This window comes from Convolutriloba macropyga, unplaced genomic scaffold, assembly GCF_964194025.1.
Source record: "Convolutriloba macropyga unplaced genomic scaffold, txConMacr16.3 SCAFFOLD_2937, whole genome shotgun sequence".
Lineage (NCBI taxonomy): Eukaryota > Metazoa > Xenacoelomorpha > Acoela > Convolutidae > Convolutriloba > Convolutriloba macropyga.
In genome coordinates this window covers 1-16,394 of record NW_027452108.1, presented here as the reverse complement: position 1 = coordinate 16,394, position 16,394 = coordinate 1, and the positions used below count along the sequence as shown (strand labels likewise).

Genomic DNA, 16,394 nt, shown 5'->3' with positions numbered 1-16,394 from the left:
TCATCTGAGTGCAACACTTTGCACTCCAACTCAACATAAAAATAGGATTCGAAGCTAAACCATAAAAATAGAGGATTCAAAGATTCGAGGTTTTATTTCACGTTTCACAATACTTTCGTGTTTCGTGTTGTAATCTGTCACGATGTGAATTAATTTACTTTACAATCAATCTGAAATGAAAATCTGATGAAAGTTGCGAATAGAAACGTGAAACGGACCGGTCACTAAGAAGTCAAAACGACCGTATGTTTCGGGGCCAATTTCTCAAAAACGGCTGAAAGAAAAAATACGCCCATCACAGGAATTAAAGTACGGCTTAAGCCGAGTTGAATTGAACACACAGATTCGAAATCGGTTAACTCTACGACGAGTAATTAGCAAAACTAAGTACGGTACCAAAGTCCCAAATTGACCCAAAACGACTGACGTTTCGCTAAAATCCACACTAATTTCTCAATAACGGCTGAACGAAATTACACGAAATTTACAGGAATTAAAGTACGGCTCATGGTGAGTTCAAATCAACAAACAGATCCAAAATCGGTTCACTCTACGAGGAGATATTTCAAAATTAAGGTACCGTACCGATGACCAATATGGGACCCGGTCCGACTGCTGTTTCGCTAAATAAATCATGATTATTTGGGAATGATATACATAAAATATATATGGACACACTCCCTACTAACACAGCAACCTGACACACTAAAATTTACCGTTCAACTCGAACAAATCAAGGTTTAATATAGTACTCAAGGTAGTGTTTCTCTCCTCAGGAGGTCAAACTGGGGCCAAGTTTACTGGCCAATTTCTCGAAAACGGCTGAACAAAAAAAAACCCCTTGATACAGTTTGTAGCACGGCTTGAGATACGCATCATATGAAAAAATGAGCCCAATCGGTACATTCTTCAAGGAGTTATAGCAAATATAAGGCACCGTACCAAATCGACCTAGAGGAGAGATACACCACCTTCAGAGCTAAAATTGAACACCTAAACTTCAGAAAACGCTATATAAAGTATACATATTCGGAAACTACATTAGACATTAGGCAATTTAAGACAGTAATTTTCATACCCGAACTGATAAAATTCAAAGCTTCAAGAAGTGACCGGATGCTGTCAACCGCTTCCAGGGGTAAAATCAAGGGCAACTTTACTGGCCAATTTCTCTGAAACGGCGAAACAAAAATAAACCCTCTTTATACAGTTTGTAGCACTGCTTGAGATACGCATCATATTAAAAAATGAGCCCAATCGGTACATTCTTCAAGGAGTTATAGCAATAATAAGGTACCGTACCAAATGCCCAAAAAAGCGAAGTGACACCTGTTCAGAGCCAAAATTGACAATCTCAACTACATAATATAATATATAAAATATATATGGGGATACTCCCCACTAACTGAGGATTTTAAAACACTAACATTTGTTTGGTAAATCCCGCGTTTTGTTGTACCGAAATTTGGGTCACCCAGAATAGCCCGAAAATTCGACCTATTTCAAATTTGAACATTAATAACTTTTTGATTAGGCCGATTTGTGAAACCAACTAAATACTGCAAGCAAGAAAGGTTCAGTGCCAACAAAATGCGACCACTCCCGTTTGATTTCGTTCAGTACTTTAGAAGATATTAACAAAATACTGTTCTGTACCCCATTTTTTGGGCTAAAATCGAAGCCCAAGATCTCCGGAACCGACGTAAAACAACGTGAAACAGCGTTCCCGGAGCATTTGTGGGTGTAATTCTGGTCCACTTCCACGTTCTAGGTCACGGCAAACCTTCATCGTGAGGTGGGAAAAAAATTTCCCACCTCACCATGAAGGTTATGGTGTTTTGTGTGTTTTGACATAAAACAACATCCACAGAAATTTGATGAAATCGTGAAAAAAGAAAAATTGATGAATTAACCCCTTTATTTGATTTCATTAGCTTCAACAACTTAAATAGTGTCTAGAAAACACAAAACGCAAGCCGAAAAAACTTGTTTAATTGCGCAAAACACCACTCAGACATGAAAATTGAGAAGAGATTGGCCAAAATCGAGGTTCGGCGCATACAGGGCTAAAGTTGACCTTCTCAACTCGATAAAACCATATAAAAAATATATATGGAAACACTTCCCACTATCTGAGGAAACTAACCAACCCATATATGTATGGTTACTCGGGTATTGTGGGGTACAGAAACTTGTGTGGACACCAAGATGACCCAAAAATGCTACTTTTCGCAACTTTGTCCTTGAATAACTTCTAGACCAGGGCGTGCCAGAGTAATTACTACTCATCAAAAGCAAAACGGGTCTGATACAGACAAAATGAGCTGTTATAGGTACAATATCGTCAATGCACGACGATACAGTTGTTCAATTAAGCAAAACACCACTCAGCCCAAAATTTGAGTACGGATTCGTTTTTCCGCAATCATCATTGAATAACAGTTCTAAAGAATATTTTTCAGGACTGACACTAGCCATTTCAGAGAAGAACGTCTTAATAGCAACAGATCAAGCCAATAATCACTCGTTTTGGCCAAAAATTCAATGAGAAATTCGAAAAAGTACAAAACATTAAGTTCCTTTCTCAAAGTGATAAAAACAATTTCTTTCCTCCAGTTTTCTGATTAAGCCGACGTAAGGAATCTATCAACCCTGTATACAAGGAGAGTTCAGGAACAACAAAATGCGCAAATGGCCGTCCCATTTAGTACAGTAGTTTTGGAGAAATCGTCAAACACATGAAGCGTACCTCCGTCTTCTAGACCCCAAATTCTCGCAAAATTATGCAAAACGACTAAAAACGGTACCAATCGGACACTTCAGAACCTAATTAAAGTCCACTGAGTAGTTATTGAACACCCAAGACACCCACTGCGAAGTGGGAAAAAATTCTAGAGGCCAGGTTATTTTGTGTATTTTGATAAAAAAAAAGACAGAAGACCTCTAACTAGAACTTTTTGATTTCGCAAAGAATGAAAAATTGATGATTTCCCAAAAGCTAAGTTTTGGAAAACTTCAGGGACTGAAACAAAGCCAAAACAACACAATTTGCAAGCAACAATAACCAATTTAGATGAAGAACTATATCAGAACTGAAAAACAATTAAAAAATATTTTTTTTTTAATTTTTAAGGTTTACAGCTTAAAAGCTTTCTGTGCAGGCCAATTTAGACACAAATTCAAGACCGCAGACATTTGATAAACTTACAGTAAAAAATGCGACTATGTTTGGCCAATTTGGCAAAGTAGTTCAGGAAAATTTGTCAGAAACAATAAACGTGCCCTCAAATATGTAATTTTTTTTTTCATTTTTCCAAAATTAAACATTATTATCTTTTTGATTAGGGCAACTTGAGAAACCAATGAACACTGAAAGCAATGGAAATTTAGGGTCAGCAAAACGCAACAATGCCCGTACTATTTGATACAGTAGTTTCGAAGAAATCATAAAACACATGAAGCGAACCCCGATTTCTGGGCTATTAGGAGACCCCCAAATTCTCGCAAAATTATGCAAAACGACTGATAATTGTGCCACTCGGACACTTCTGAACGCAATTCCAGTCAACTTTTTAATTACTGAACACCCAAGATCTCCCCTAAGGAGTGGGAAAAAATTCCCACCTCGCCCTAAAGGCCAGGTTGTTTTGTGTGTTTTGATAAAAAAGACCTCTAACAAGAATTTCATGATTTCGCAAAGAATGAAAAATTGATGATTTCCCAAAAACTAACTTTCGAAAAACGTAAGAAACCGAAACAAAGTTTAGATAACACAATTTGTTAGCAACAATAACCAATTAAGAAGAAAAACTACATCAGAACTGAAAAACAATTGAAATATATATTTTTTTTAATTTTTAAGATTTACAGCTTACTAACGTCCTGAGCAGGCCAATTTAGATACCAAATGAAGACAGCAAACACCGGAAAAACCTACATTTAACAAAACGACACTATGCTTGGCCAAATTGGCAGAGTAGATCAAGAAAAATCGTCAGAAACAATAAGCGAGCCCCAAAAAAATTAAGGTTTACTTCAGGTTTTTCAAGTTTAAACTTTAGTAACTTGCTTTTAGGCCGAGTTGGGAAACCAACTAAACACTGCAAACAAAGTCATTCAGTGTTCATCAAAAAAGACAATGGCTGTTCAATTTGGTACAGTAGTTTTGGAGAAATCGTCAAACACATGAAGCGTAACCGCGAATTTTGGGCTAATGGGAGACACCAACTTCTCAAACAATTGAGCAGAACGGCTAAAAACAGTGCAACGTGGACAATTCTGAACGTAATTCAAGTCCACTTTGTAGTTATGAACACCCAAGACCACTACTGTGAACTGGGAGAAAATTCCCACCTCGCCCTTGAGGCCGGCGTCTTTTGTGTGATTTGACAAAAAAAGATTTGGAACAAGAGTTATTAAAAGCACCATAGAACTGAAATGCCATATTTTTGAAACAGTTTTTTTCTTTCTATGAGATGACTTTAAGATTGGTTGAACGAACTAATATATCATTTTTACAATTAGTTTGTTGCGGTACATTGCAAAATATCAGAAATAAAAAACTCCGACTGTTGCTTTCTCTTTGTCCCAAAAAGAAGCATTACCTAGCATAAGATCAAAAACGAAGTTAATGTTTGATTTACCAGAAAGCCAAGGTTGACTTTCTGACATGAAGATTGAACAATAAATCGATTGAAAGAAGAACAAAAGATGAATTTTCAAAAACACATCGATTTTTTTTAATGAAAACACTTCAAGGACACTAACACTAATAGCTATCAACTGAAGGCATCATGGGTTAATTTAAATCTCCATAGGAAGATAATTAGACTTCAAATTGATTGGATTTTTTTTACTACAACAAAAACATGCTAAATTACGGACAGGATCAGTAACAAAAAGTCCCAACTGTTTGTTTCTCTAAACATAATTTGTTGTAATGAAAGATAAGAGAAATATTGAAATAATTCTGTTTTTTATTTGGTAAATTGAACTTTAAAAAGACGGATTTGATTGCCTCGAGTAATTTCTATTTATTTGCCGGAAAGTTGTATGTGAATTCAAAACATTGCAAGAATCTTGCAAGATTCTTGCAAGATTTCACATTCAAAAGGCGTTGACGAAAAAAGTCATTTATTTTCAGTTTTGCTGATCAAGAATTCTGATATAAGTCATGATATTTGGTTTTCAGTTAGTTTTAGCTACCAAAAACACACAAATATTTTTTCCGGAATTCAAAATCTTGCAAGATTCTTGCAAGATTCTTGCAAGATTTTGAATCCTGGCTATTTTTTTTTCATTGAATTAGGCTTCGTAACTTGTTCAGAAAACAAAAACTTGCTTCAAAGTTGTTTCCTAAAACACTTGTACCCAGATTTATTTTTTGGCCTTGATTGATATCTTGCAAGATTCTTGCAAGAATCTTGCAAGTTTTGAATCATCTTGCAAGATTCTTGCAAGATTTGAATCCGCTCATCACTAGGGCAGCCCTCCTGCAGTAGTCCCGTTAAATTGTTCTGATAATCAACACGAGGTGTGATTACTGCTAATGAACTGAACAGAGCAAGCAAGTCGGTAGCTTTGACATGTTTTGTTAATCAAAGTTCCTATAGCGAATCGAAGGACAAAAAATGTTTAAATTTGGAAGTCGCTTGAGTCATTCGGAGCAACGAACAGACTACTGAATTCACAGAAAAACAGCTTTTTTTTCAATTTTGGTAAAATTTTGTGGTTGCTGCCTGAGGTACCCGATATTCGGTCAACTACCTGTTTGTTCAATCAAATCGTTATTTAATGACTTCAAAGAGCACGTCAATCAACTTTCAATAGTAATCTGTTATTTCTACCTTTCTCATTTCAAACTTAAGATAATAACAATAATGTTTCAAATATACTGATGCAATGAATCAAATAGTTTGTGATTTAGAAGCCATAAATTTTCAAACAGAATAATTTGTTCAAAAGCCGCAAAAACCAACAAAAGAGCAAAAAATATTTATTTATTTATTTGATATTTTCCGCTCTAGAGAAAAAATTTTTTCTCTAGTTTTGTTGTGCAACAGAAGTAGCACATTTTTGGATGCGTTCTTGTAGAAGCAAATTTCAACAAAAAGATATTACATATTTCATAAACTAATTTAAACGTGTAAAAAGGGGAGAAATTAAAAGTTTTCTGTTTTCTTGTTTAAAAAAAGTTAGTTCAAATATTCCCTATTAAGTTTTTGATAAAGTTTCTGAGTTTTAGTTATTTCACAAAACCTATTGATTCATAAAAAATCACAAATCTAAAAGAAGTAACAAGGCGGCTCATTAATGTGCGTTCGCACATGACGTTCCGACCCGAGCTCATCTACATTTTTGACTTAATTGTCAACCAAATGAAGAGATAACAAAAATAGATGTTTGAATTTTAAAAAAAATGCTACATTTTAAATTAATTAGACACACTAAATTCTACCTCGATGAAATAGCAATAATAGGTTTCATTCATGTGACATCAATAACTCATCACAATAAGTCGTATGGCAAAAAAAAATACATCAAAACCACGAAATTTTTGAGAAAACCCATAGTATCAAAGTCAAAAAATTCTACAGCTTTCAACGTAAGGCATTTAATACGCTAAATTATGCCTGGATGATGTGCCGACTAGGATGTTTGTCATTCAAATTTTATCAATAAGACATTACAACAAGTCATTGACTATGAAAACAACAACAAAAACAGGCAAAATCCAAAAGTTCGGTAGAAAATTGAGAGAAGAAAGTGTCGAAGCTATTTAAACCATAAACTTTTTTTTCTGAAAACTTTTTCACCGATCCATTGAACGTCTTCACTAAGCCAATGGGAGCTATCAATATTAGGATAATGTAATACGATTTCAAAAGGAACCAAAATTACTTTAAAAAAATCCAAAAATTATAAAAATTATGAAAACTCGTGCACCGAAGTCAAAAAAACCAATAGTTAGAAGACAAAACCGCTAACTAGATAAATTGTTGCTGATGTAGAAAAAAAAGCAGTTCTGTAATTACCGAGACTGACTTACAATCCACGAAAATAAGCTTAAGATTGATTTATGTTCAAAAAAAAATAAAAAAATATTTTTAAAGTCTTAACAGCCATTAAACTCAAAAGCTTTCATAGGAATTCAATGAATACGCTCAGCTATGCCACGATGTGAATACAAGGATGGATGTTTATGATGCCTAGGTAATCAACGAGACATCACAATATGTCTTATGACTATGAAAAAAAAAACAACAAATACAGGCAAAAACCAAAATTTCTTTAGAAAAATGGGAGAAGAAAGTGTTGAAGCCATTTAAACCATATTTTTTTTCTCAGAAAAATTTATCTATGATCTTTTGGACGTCTTCACTAAAAGAAGATGTAGCCATCATTATTAGGATGGCGTGAAAAGATTTCAAAAAATTTGAAATCTTGTGGCATTGAAGACGTATAACCAATAGTTATTTGATAAAGCCGCCAAAGAGATTAACTTATGTTGCAGTGGTATGAAGGAGTTCAATCCTGTTTTTACTGAGACGAACTTACAGTTTATGATTTACTAATTTTAAAAAACTTTCGAAAATTTATTTTCAAAGTCTTAACAGCCATTAGCTGTCCACTCACAGCACTAGATAGGTTCACTTAATGCTCATGAGCAAATCTATTGCACCTTTAGTCAACAAGTTTATGCCAAAGGATTATAAAACGTTAGTAAAACCTCAAAAAATAAATCAAATTTTCATTTGAAATTACGAAAATTGAGATACGAGTCCAAAAAAAAACATGAGCGATCCCTTCGAAACAAATTTTTTGTTCATTGGGCTTCATTTGATCGTAAAAGAGTTTTGTCATTAACGGAACCTCGATATTAAAAGTGTCTAGTAGTCTCTAGGTGACTTGAAAAAACAAAAAAAAATTGCAAAATTTTCTAAAAAAAAGAGCTCCCAAACCTAATTCGAATTTTTTTTATATATTAAACTTCCCTCTAAGACTAGAACTAGTCTTTATTATCTCCTTTCGTCTATTAAAAACCTAAAATTGATTTACTTTTTGGCGTGAGATCTAGTTTTGAATTAAATTTTTCGTAGAAAAAACGTTAATTCGAACGAAAATTACGGTAAAAGTGAACAAAAGTGAACCAAATATCCAGTGTTCACATGAAACTTTAAACCTCGATAACTCCTCGAAAAAAAACGAAATTCAAAAAAATCTTTTTAATTTCGAATTCTACGCCGGACGAGCTTTTTAATGATACCACGCACATTTCTCTACGATGAATATATCGGTCGGCCAAAATTCACGGAACAAAAAAAAACCCATTTGAGTATATAGTTCCCCCCCCCCACAAGTGGGATCGGAACAATTAGTAGAAGAGAAAGAACCCGTAGAAACTAAAAGAAAACTTGATTTATGATTTTTGTTCTCTGAATACTCGTTTTGCTGATAATACATTTATAATGAAATTTTTGTTTTATTTTGTTTGCAATTGTCCTTTCAATCAAATTAGGATCGTAAAATTTATTTTCTTTTTCTTAAATAAGAAACGTTTTTGTCTCAATTTTATTAATAGTATATCTTGAAACTCCCCAAAAACCGCATATTTTTTTCTATTATCCTCCGAGTTTTTAAACAGCTCCCTTTTATTATCCTGCACTAAAAATTTTAAATTCTGAAAAAGTCAGAAGCAGCCTCTAAGAGCTACCAAATGATGTTCCCAAGTTTAAGAAGAAAAAAGGGTTGAGAAAAAACAGATAAAAGTTTGAACAAACACCAATCACTACAAATTATAATGTTTGAGGACGGCTCTGCTTACGCGAAAATAGACAAAGAACTAGACATGCAAAACAATCCAATCCCAAAATGTCCATCACACAGCACAAAGAATATAGGGCATAATTCCAGAAATCCAGACCCAAAGTGAATCAAAACTGTGTCAAAGAGGCACACAAAACGCATAGCTTCTCGTCATTTGTGAGAAACATCACTGGAGGAAAGTATTCCAGGGTCCAATTTATATCTCCCGAAGCCACAGAAATCTTGTCGCCATGGCAACATGCCTCACAAAGCGCCCAGTGGATCCAACGTCAAACCTCAGAATCTGGTAGTCGATTCGCTACATCTCCTGCTCACTGAAATGACAATTCGAGAAGAAACTCGTCAAAGTAATTAAGTGAAAAGCCAGCTCAAATAACTTCCACCGCAAAAGCCCCCCCCCCCCCCTCTAGACGCCCGGTTGAAAGTCGCCCCAACAAGCAACCTCCGTTGTGGAACAGTGGATGCCCTCGGAAAAGGAATAACCCACAAACTTGGAGACCAATGATGGTATCACTGAACCTACTCTATGAGGATCTCGATCCACCCAAAAAGCGAGAGTAATCGATTGAGCGGTAATGGTAGAAACTATTTCGAACAATAGTTTGAAATAGTTTCAAACTATTTCAAACTATTGTTTGAACCCCCAAACAAATCGTTATCGGCCTGAACTGAGTAAAATTGTTTAGTCGTAATAGGCTTAGTACCTGCCTACTTCTTATCGTATGCTCACTTTGTTTCATATCTTTATCTGTTGACCTTAAATCAATTTTTAATTTATAACCATTTTCAATAACATCTCACAAATCACCTCACGTGGTCTAAACTTGCAAAATGTTCAATGCAATTTGCGTTTTGTGGAAACAAAACCCCTTTGAGCATGCAATAAGCCTAAAACTTTATTGCCCTAATTTTTCTGACCCCTGAGGAGCTACACAGGTTATCTTGCAATATCTTGCAAGACTCTTGCAAATAACGTTTATCTTGCAAGAATTTTGCAAGATCTTGCAAGATAACCGTCTCAAAATTTTGAGTACATAAATGCCGTTTTAAATTTGAAGCCATTGGGAAAAAGTTGATTTTACGTTTTACGTAGCGATAACATAAAGTTGTTTATTGATTAAATGAGTAGATGGCAAAAATCGTAAACGATTACTTTTGTTATCCTTTCAGTCTTTAAAAAAGGTTCTATAGCAGACCAGCATTCTTATTGAGGTTTTTACATAGTTAAAAATCAAAAACGGTGTCAAAAATATTTTGATTTAAATCAATTGCAATCGAGCCCAAAAAAGAAAGCTTTATATGTACTTTACCAGTGATAACGTATTCGAAACAAAATTTTCCAGGAGGGGTCAGCAAATGTTTCTTTAATTAATTTTGCCTACACCAAGTGTGACTGTGATATTAGGCATTAAAAACGTGATATTAAAGCCTCAAGAGACTTCCAGCTTGGTGTTTATTTTGGTTTATACTTTTTTTTATCTTTAGATAAGTTGTTTTACTTACTCTAATCACATTGAATTAAAAACAGGGTTCAAACACCACCAAAAGCAACTCAATACTATGTTGAGATTTTGCCAGATTGCATAGGTTGCATAACCAAGCAAGATTTTACAAGATGCATAAGCTGGCAAGATTCTTGCAAGAATCTTGCAAAATCTTGCTTGATAAACGTCCGGTTTTGAATGGGGGAGTAATTACTTGAGACCCATTTTAAAGACTGAATTGTTATTGTGAATAGTGCAATTCGATTTTTCAAAACCATAATTGTCTTCCCAGCCCACTATTAGTATCAAGAGGGTCATTTCTGAAATCATTCGCCAATTAGCTTTTTTTTATTTTCTGTAATTTGATACCGGGTGCGTGGGAAAGGGGTTATTTTGAAGCAACTTTGAACTAAATTGGCTTTTTGTAACTCGTTTCCACACACGCGTTCAACTCTGATCTTAAAATATTGGTCATGACATCGGAAACTTCTGATTCTTTTTGACACTTGTGGTTAAACTCGAAAGTCTAATCTCACCAATTTTGAATCCGCTTTGAAAGCTATGTTTGAGCTACATGACTCTGATGAAGTCAACGGGAATATCTGGGAACAAGTGACTTTACCAGGAGTCACCTCACCTTGTTTTAAACACATACTTGCACGTTTGAAATCTAGCACTGTGTATAAGATTTCATCTAGCATTGTAGAATCGGGCACCGCAGAGATAGATTGGCATTTCAATACTTGCGCGTGAGTGTTTCAGGGGTTGCGATCAATTCCTCGGGGCGATAAAGGGGAAGTCGTAAAAATTATTGCAAACAAAAAAGGATTTTTCCGTATGAGCCTCTCTCAAGCGGACGTGCCGATTTTTGCATTACAGTTTAGTATTTAAAGGCACGTATTCTGTAAATTATTGGCTTGCATACAGTACTGGGGGCGCAAACGGAAAACGCATCCCAAAAATCTAACTTAGTATCCCCAAAAATCTAACTTAGTATGAGTCATGGTTTGATCTATTTTAGAGACTTTGGCTATGAACAGCATTACAAAGTGCACCTGGACAACATCCCCAATCCCTCCGGAGGTGGATATGGTATGTACAAGGAAAACATGTGCTACGCTCGCAAGTTTGGACTGGACACCAGAACTGCTTTCAGTAAGAATTCACTCTGGCTTCGCACTTCATTCTGACTCATTTCCCTAGATAAAGTTAAAAGTCGGCATCTATTCTGTTTCGGCCTCCCTCCCCCCCCCCTCAAGTGTGCATTATAGTATCCAAGAAAAGGATCAGAACGCTGTTTCCTGCTAGCTAGAACTCTAAGTATACTCACGTATATAAAACGTATAAAACTAAGTTTATAATATTTTTATTACTCTACTTAGTTTATAATACTTTATTGAGTTACATAGATGTGATACCTGGACGCTACCACGGTCAATCAATATTGTGCATTATAGAATTATGGAGATTGCATTGACAGGTGAACAACAGTTATTTGTTACAGGATTTTTATCCAACTAAATAAGAGTAAATAATTACAAGATGTTTACTATATATCTAACTGGTTAGATGGTTAATTAATAGATCTAGATGGTTAATTATTGTATGGCTGAGTCTATCTATTCACGAAACCCTCGCCCTGAGATCTGTCACCTTCTAGGGTGCCAAATATTAATCGAAAAAAGTCGCTCTTGCAAGCCATTTTCTGCTTCCCTTTGATTCCAAACTTTGAAAATAATGTTTTTTTTTTGCAGAAAATACATTTCAATTCTCTCGACTAATGCGATGTATATACTCCAGTATGTTAAGAAATACTTGTAACAAATGAAAATAAATCATAAGTCTTCTGTTATAAATCATACACGTCAATTTAGTTTAATTCTCTGTTTTATTTTGGAATTGTACATTCTTAAACATTTCTAGTTTTGCATTCAATTTGCAGCATTTTCACATGTGAAAAAATCTTATGTGAATAAATTTGATTAACAACTTCAGAAAACAAACTTTGCTTTTTGTTTTTGTTTCTGACAAATCCAAGAATAATTTTCTTTGCAGTTATTCTTTTTCCAGGGCTAATGTTTAGTGAACAAAAAGCGGGCGTTGCAATAGTCTACAATGAATTTTGTTTGATAAAATTTGTTGTCAGAATATAGATAACAAAATGTGTATAATTCAGTGATCTAATTTGATAAGACATTTGGTGAGCGATGTTTTAAGTGCGTCAACCACAATGAATAAGCGCCGGCTCTCTTGATATAAGATTTAGAACAGCAAGTTTTGGAGAAAAAAAATTTGTAGAATAATTTTAGTATATTATCTGCTAGTGACAGGTTTTCTGACCTAGCAGATTCAATTCGATTCAAACTTTTTCAGCTTTGTAATCTGCAGTCCAACAATTTGTGTCAGTTAATTTAGCAGAATTACAAATACGTACAACTGTTAATTAATACTGAAAATTCAGTGCGTTACTAAAAAAAAACTTAACTCTCTTATATGAATTGACAACTGTACACGAACGCAGCCTTTCCACTTCTCTGTCAAGTTCAAGTTAGAAACAAATAATGATTCAAACAATAGATTGGTTGATCAAATTAATTTGCATATTTACCCCGAATTTTTCAATATTGTTCTATACTTCACACTAACTGACAAGCTAAGATCAATTAATAGAGTCCAAAATCTAAAGTTAAAAAAGAAACAAGTTTATTGTTACAAGCAAAAATTTCGATTTGCGTGGCATTGTTTTCATTCTTAACTTTTACATAAACTCCTGTATATACACTATGGTGCCAAAAAGCTACGTACACCTGAAGATTTTTTGAAAAGCATTAGAAACATCAAATAATAGAACATTTTGAGTTCAAGTTTGTTCTCTAATAACGCTTCATTACACCTTTAGCTTCTTTAACGTGTAGCAGACTGTTTGTACAGTTTTATTACACGTTTCTAATGAAATCTGCGTCAATTTCAGTTCAAATATTTGACAACTCTTTTTCTAGATTTTCCCACAACACTTTCTGTTTTAATAATCGCTGCTTTGAAATCGCTCATAAATTTTCGATTGGACTTAGATCTGGACTATATTCCGCCCATTCAAGCAGCTTTAAACACTTCTCTTGGAAAAAAAATTGCCGATAATGATCAATTTATGGTTTATCTTGCTGAAAAATAATAAATTTCCAAATAACTGGCAGCGGTTTATCAGTAAAACAACATTTTGTTAGTACGAGAAAAGCTGCTTGACCAAACTGACACGCCATTTTGGGCGTTTTGAACTAAAACATTTGCTTTTTCATCAAACTGTCCTTTTTGCACTCCATATTTTTGAGAATTTGTTTTACTGTAGCTCTGGAAATTGTATCGCAAGAGAAAGTGTGAGTTACTATGATACCTTCCAGGGAGTTGAGTTGTTTTTGTATTTTCGTCCATGAAAATTCGACATCTCGTAGCATCACAACTTCGAAATTGGTGAAAGAACAAAGCGCTTCAACCATCTTTTCTGCTTAAACGGAGAAAATGAGAATGAGAATGAAACTCCTCTTAGACTTATATATTTCGCAATTTTTCCACGCCTTAGCGCAATTCAGGCTTATGAAACACGAATCATGTTATGAAAGCAGAAATCATGTTGTACTTAGCTTTATGGTACCATAGTGTAAGAAGCCAAGCTTGTGAGCTGATGAACACATACAGTCACAATTGAATTGGTAAACAGTTTTGAGGAACTCGTAATTTAGACGACAGTTCATAATTTCCTTCTTCTACTGATATTAACCACCGTTTATTTAACAACATTTCTTTTAACACCCTAACTTTTTGCTCTATTTTTTGGAAAGCAAATCAACAGGTATTCAAAACGCGGTTGAGTGAACGTGGGTGGCTCATTTGTAATTATGATATTTTAAATAAATTCATGCAGTCGTGAATTCGAACACCTCTTTAATGTATAATTTATGGCAATAAGCAGCTAAAAGTTTCAGTTTTTGAAGAAAGGGTAACTTAAGAGCTATAGCTGATATTACTCTGACCTCAAGGAGATAAAATGACTCCAAAAATTATATTTGGTTTAATGAATCGGTTACTTTAAATTGAGCAATTATGGTAAAAGCATAGCTTCAAAATTTGGTAGCTGATTTGGTAGCTGTTTGTCTTAATGTTTTAAAATTAAGATTTAAAGAATGAGTGAGCTGTAAAAGTAATAAAAATTGTTTTTTATATACCTCACTCATTGGATCCAATGGTGTGAAATTTGAGAGCGCTTTAGATATTGATACATTGAATGATAAAAGGGATGGGGTTAAAGGATAGAGTGTTGAAGTAATAGTGGTAAAAACAAGAAACCTTTACCTCTATTAAAAATTTAAAAAAATACTCATTTGAATTTTTTTTTCAAAAATTAGAATCTCAATTTGTGTTACTAAGAAAATAAGAACTGAATATTGTACATGACTTTAAAAAATTGCGATCAATATAGCGGTTTGCATCAGCAGAAATTTTCATCGGCCCCGAATTTTTTAAGGCAGAAAGAATTTTTTTTCGCCCTGAATTGTTTTTGGCCGAGTCTTTTTTGGCCAGTAATTGTTTTATTGGCAGAATTTTTTATTGGCCTTTACAAGTTACAAAGATATATTTTTAAAACCAGTAACGTATAAATTTGGAATTTTTATTACTTCCCCGTCAAATTTCGGTTAATGATTTTTAATACTGTGGAAAACTTCAACTAAAATTTAAATGTTTCCCTATGTTTACCATTGATGTTAAATTTTAACCAAATTTGTAGAAGGTCGGGAAATTTTTTTTAAAATGTTGGATTTTATAATTTTATAAGAAAACATCCCGTTATGTTTATGGTATAATCGACTGAAAAATATTCAGTCGTCTAATGAATAGAATAATCTTCAAATCGAATTGACGTTTTTGCTAAAGTTTTTAATCAGTCGTAAATGGTGAAGTCACTGAAACAAAATTGGTCATTAATCTCAAACGGCTTAGTGGTTCGAGAAACAACCCAGAATTTGCGGAAAAAAAGTCATTTAAACATTGCGTTGAACACATAATTTGCAAGTTTTGAAATTCCAGCGTTTTTGAAGTCCGGCACTGTTTTTAGGAGAATTTGGTTTTCTTAAATCCGACACCACATAGATCTATAAGCAAGCACTCGTTTTGTTTTTTTTTCCAATATCAGGTCTCATCCGCTGTTACATTACTCAACACCCTCTGGGCAAATTAACCCCTCATTGATTAACAAAGGAGAGGAACGTAGGGAGGATAGTTGACTCGAGTAACAGTTTCTACGAGCAAGCTGGTGGAAAAAACTGATGAAAGATGTTTGCTATCTGGATAGATCCGGGACAATCTCATTAAAGTTGTATCCGGAACTGAGTTTGTAGATTACTAATCCCGACAATAATTGATTATATTTCAGAGATGTATGTCAGCGTGAGGAATATCCACGCGGCCAATAGAAGCGAGCTATGCATCAAAAGTTATAGTGAGTACCTTTAGTCTATATTCCCTCATCCGATTCATCCCAAAATTATATAAGATTAGCTATGAATGGAGCGATAGTAGTAGTGGTATCTGCGATGAAAAACGAACTTTCATTCCCGGGCGGTGTCAACGCTTAAAAATGCTTAAAATAAGAGAAATGCGGCACAAGATTTTAGCGCTGAATGCTATGGAAATTTGGGGAAAATTATCTTTAAGAACCGCAAAATTTGCTACAATTCACCCCTAAAAGTCCCAGAAAATCATTTAGCGCAGGCTTTTCGTAAGATTTCCTCTTATTAGTTGTAAATTTTTTTTTTATCTTTCCCGCTTTCTGCTGGTATTGTTAATTGTTTCCACTGCCTAAGGGGTTCAAATAAAACGTCACGCTTAAAAATCATGAATTTGAAAAATTTACCATTTTTGCCAAATTCACTTCTAAAAGATTCGGGCGCTTTGAAGCGCAACGATTTGTATTGGCCGATTTTTAACCTCAAATTTTTATATTTTTTCGGCAGTGCCTTGACTAGGAGAACACATTGGGGCTGAACTCATATTGGTTTTCACTGCTTGTTTCTGCAAAAAAATATACTTTCA

The 16,394-nt window shown here is 34.4% G+C and overlaps 1 protein-coding gene across 1 annotated transcript in view; it reads left to right on the top strand.

The window, feature by feature from the left end:
* Nucleotides 1-15,913, top strand: part of LOC142357207 (uncharacterized) — a gene marked incomplete at its 5' end in the record, with an annotated part of 28,555 nt that extends 12,642 nt beyond the window's left edge. Inside the window, 2 exons of the mRNA XM_075408872.1 lie at nucleotides 11,332-11,465; nucleotides 15,736-15,913. Of these exons, the coding sequence (XP_075264987.1) occupies nucleotides 11,332-11,465; nucleotides 15,736-15,815 (214 nt within the window). The remainder of the gene's footprint in view (nucleotides 1-11,331; nucleotides 11,466-15,735) is intronic.
* Nucleotides 15,914-16,394: the final 481 nt, after the last annotated feature.